The sequence below is a fragment of the Panicum virgatum genome, chromosome 8N, assembly GCF_016808335.1.
Source record: "Panicum virgatum strain AP13 chromosome 8N, P.virgatum_v5, whole genome shotgun sequence".
NCBI classification, from domain to species: domain Eukaryota; kingdom Viridiplantae; phylum Streptophyta; class Magnoliopsida; order Poales; family Poaceae; genus Panicum; species Panicum virgatum.
This window is the reverse complement of record NC_053152.1, coordinates 6,506,772-6,510,792: the sequence shown is the minus strand read 5'-3', so window position 1 is coordinate 6,510,792 and position 4,021 is coordinate 6,506,772. Positions and strand designations below refer to the sequence as shown.

Genomic DNA, 4,021 nt, shown 5'->3' with positions numbered 1-4,021 from the left:
ACGTAGTCACGTACATCAGCCAATAACCGGCGACGAACAAGCCGCAGCAACACCAGCGTGAAGTGTGAACAAACGCCACCCCCACTACCGAAACCAGTGACCAATCGCCCTGGCACAAAGAGCACTCCGATTCCGATCCACTCCGACGTGCCCGCCTGGCACCTTTCATCAGTTCGTCAACGCACGCCGCCGCCGCCCCAACCCCGGCCTAACCGAACGTGTCGCCCTGCCGCTGAAAAATCAAGCCTTGTCCAAATGTCCGGTGCCGGCGCACGAAGTCAAGCAGAACGTGGAGGCCCACGAAATTCAGCTAGCTTGCCACTCGGTGGCCGCGCTCGGTGCCAAACCGCCGGCCGGTGCGGTGCCGCCGTGCCGCCCGATCTCTACGCCGGCTTGACCACCGCACTAGAAAAAGTTCAGATAACCCGCCACTACCTGACTGACGACCATCTCCGTTTCTGGTCCAATCCATCCCCTCCAATCACTCCTGAATCATCGCTCGGCACAGTGCCCGGAGCCACTATAAATTGCAGGCATTGATCATTGATCCATTGATCAGAAGTAGTGTTAGAGAGAGAGAGAGAGAGAGAGAGAGAGAGAGAGAGAGGGAGAGAGAGAGAGAGAGAGAGAGAGAGAGAGAGAGAGAGAGAGAGAGAGAGAGAGCAATGGCGGCGGCTATCGACGACTCGTGCCGGCGGCCAGGGTCGGTGCCGTTCAAGTGGGAGGTGTGCCCGGGGACGCCCAAGCACGTCCGGAGCAGCAGCGCCAGCGCCGCGCCGCCGCCCTACACCTCCGCGTCCCCGCTCACCAAGGCGGCCGTGTCGCCAAAGCTGACGCCGCCCCCGGCCATGTCGCCGTCGCCGTACCACTCCCCGCGGGTCTCCTACTACGCCGCACGCTCGGCATCGGTGTCGCCGTCCCGGCGCCGCGCGCCGCACCGCCCGACGGCCTTCCTCGACATCGCGCCCCGGGTCGCACCGGCGTCGTCGTACGGCCCCGGCCCCGAGGACGAGGACACGGCGGCGGCGAGCAGGTGCTTCCCGCTCCCCGTGTTCCGGAGGAGGGACCGGGACGGCAACAAAGGCAGTGGCTCGGGGCGGCGGCCTGGGGCGTCGTCGTGCTCGTCGTCCGGGAGCAGCTTCAGGTCGGACGGCGCGCCGTGGCCGACGGGCCTGCGGCGGTCGGCGTCGAGCTCGTCGTCGTCTTGCCTGTCCCTGTCGTCCAGGAGCAGCGGCAAGCTGGTCGAGGCGAGGGAGGTGGAGGCTGCCGGCGGCTGGTTCTACTGAGACAACCGGCAACGGCAAGTCGGCAAGGCAACCATGGATGCATGCTTGCCACCATAACTGAAGAGCAAGGAATGGAGAAGGTTGTCTGTCACTGTGTGCGTGCGTGCGTGCGTGTGGAGACGCTGAGACCCCAGCAAGAACACGTAGTGATTCATGGCTGGAGACTGTTTGTACGCGCTTGCTCTTGTGTACAAAACAGTTGCTCGTCGATCCAATAGTTTCAGATGGGTCAGATACTGGGTCGTGCAGATTTACACACAAGTCAGGATGTGTTTAGTTGGTGAAAAAATTTGGGTTTGGGTACTGTAGCACGTTTCATTGTTATTTGATAATTAATGTCCAATCATGGATTAATTACCATCGTTAGATTTATCTCGTGGGAATCAATCAGACTGTGTAATTAGTTTTTTTAACTACATTTAATACTTCATGTATGTGTCTAAAAATTCGTTGTGACGGGTACTGTAGAAAAAATTTAGAAACTAAACGGGCCCTCAGGTGAAGAGGGAAAAAATAGAGGAATCTTTTTATCTCACAACACTCTCACTTGAAGCTCCCCCAACGCCGGTGACCACCCGGTCCCGGCGGCCACCATACGCACAGCCGGCGACCACTCCGGTCCCGGCGGCCACCTCCAGACCCTGCGCCCTGTCCTGTCGCGGCCAATGAGAGTGAGCGACCCCTCGCGTCCGCCCTCCCGCTCGGACAGTGGCGGTCATCCCGGCGCCGTTGGCCACCATACACCCAGATCCGGACCCTCCAATGGCGCTCGCTCCGGATCTCGTCCCCTAAATCCCCTTGCAGCCCCTTTCTCCCCATCCCTGGGCGCTGGTCCGTCGCGCCTGATTGGACTCTCCCCCGAGGGAATCTGCTTCAGCTTCTCCTCCGCAGAGGTCGATTCCAATGAGGAGGAAGATCTCCCTCCACCCACGCCAGTAGAGGGCAAGGGCAAGGCGGTGGCTCCTCCTAGCAGGGCCGCTCCCTCCGCCCCCTCGTGCGCTGCCCCGCGGGGAGGCTTCATGGCGGATGCTCGCAGGGCTCCGCCGCCCCCTCGCACTACCCCGAGGTCCTCCCCACCCCGCCGGCCGTCCTCTCCGCCCCCGCAGGTGGCTCCGCACTCCCCCTTGTGCGGTTCCGCCACCCCCCTCGCCGCGGCGGGCAGATCTAGCCGCACCACCGCCTCCTGCACGGCCTCTGCGCGTCGCCCCCTACATCGACGAGGATGGCTTCCAGCTGGTCGTCTCCAAACAGCGGGCCAGGGAGGAACGCGCTCCATGTACCTCTGAACAACAGGGCCCTGGTCATCTTGGTGGTGGGAACCAGGCGAAGTCTCTCTTTACGCCATGTACGCCGCTTCCTCCTAGAGAACTACAAAATCAGCGATGATGATTTCTCACTTCATAGATATCATCCAGAGGACTTCCTTGCTGTGTTGCGTGAGCCGGCCATTCTTGAAAGGGTACTCCACGCGCCTCAACTGCCTAGAGCAGACATGGTCCTACGACTTCGGCGCTGGCATCGACTCTCATCTGCGACGGCTGATTCAATGTTTTTCCGGGTTCTGGTCGAATTGCGGGGCATCCCTACTCATGCTTGGTCTGTCGATTCTGCGTGGTCGGCTCTGGGTTTGGCATGTGCTTGTGTAACGAACATGGCACCTTTTATGCCATTCCGAGTGATTTTGGTGATCGAATGACAATACAACACTTGGACTAATATGATTGTTAAGATGACCATTCTCAGGCTTTTAGGTTCAAGTGATGACAAAGAGAAAGAGAAGATAGGCGTAGTAAGGCCCGAAGGGCCGCCCCTATGGGGGTTCCGCTGAAGGGACGCCATGACAGAAGGGAATTGAAGCCAAGTCAGTTTATAGGCACCGGAAGAACCGACGGTTCAAAAAGGGGCATCGGTGCATTGGACGTATTGTGTTCCAAAGACGATGCAAGCCGCGCAAGAGCCATGTCTTCAGCACCGGTTGAACCGGTGAAGCATCGGTGCAAACCATCGGTGTAATGACGTCAGCGCCCAGGAGAAGATTCTTAAGCACCGGATGAACCGGTGATGCATCGGTACAAAGCATCGGTTCAACCGGTGGTCACTGTGTCAGCTGTCAGTAGTTCAACGGCTACTTCGGGTTATGACTAACCGGATGAACTGACGCTACCCCAGCCAGAGGCATCGGTTCTTCCGGTGATACGCAGTTTTTCTGCTGACCGTTGGAGCAACGGCTACAAGACTTGGTGGCCTATATATATGCCTCACCCCGGCCATTTGAAGATTGCTGGAGTTGCTGGACATCCCACACACACCCAAGAACATCTCCAAGCCATACAAAAGCATCAAGATCATATCCTTAGCCCTTAGCACACTTTGAGAGTGTTGTGTAAAGGTTTAGCTCTTAGTGAGTGAGATTGCAAGGCCTTGAGCCTTTGTGCTGTGGTTCTCTAGTGAACCAAACAAGAGCTTGGTGCGCCGGCCTCCTTGGAGCTTTGAAGCTCGCCGGCAACGTCATCGACCCTCCGACTTGGTGTGGAGCGGCGACGACATCTTTGTGCGGGGGGCGTGGAGCCCCCCATCCTTTGTGGAGAAGCTCCTTAGTGGAACCCGGGGCCAAGGTGACCGTGATTGTGTTCACGGAAAAGACTTGGTGACCGAGTAGCAATACTCTTAGTGAGTGCCACAACAACGTGGATGTAGGTGTGCCTTTGTGGCTAACCGAACCACAGGATAAACAC

The 4,021-nt window shown here is 58.4% G+C and overlaps 1 protein-coding gene across 1 annotated transcript; it reads left to right on the top strand.

Annotated features, from left to right (window-relative positions):
- Positions 1 to 620: 620 nt before the first annotated feature.
- Positions 621 to 1,604, top strand: LOC120684444. The gene has a single exon (XM_039966306.1). It carries the CDS (start codon positions 666 to 668, stop codon positions 1,284 to 1,286), a length of 621 nt encoding a protein of 206 aa, XP_039822240.1. The 5' UTR covers positions 621 to 665; the 3' UTR covers positions 1,287 to 1,604.
- The last annotated feature ends 2,417 nt before the right edge of the window (positions 1,605 to 4,021 follow it).

Bases quoted from the DNA above. Each gene is read 5' to 3' on its own strand.
- LOC120684444 (XM_039966306.1), top strand. From the start codon at position 666: ATGGCGGCGGCTATCGACGACTCGTGCCGGCGGCCAGGGTCGGTGCCG.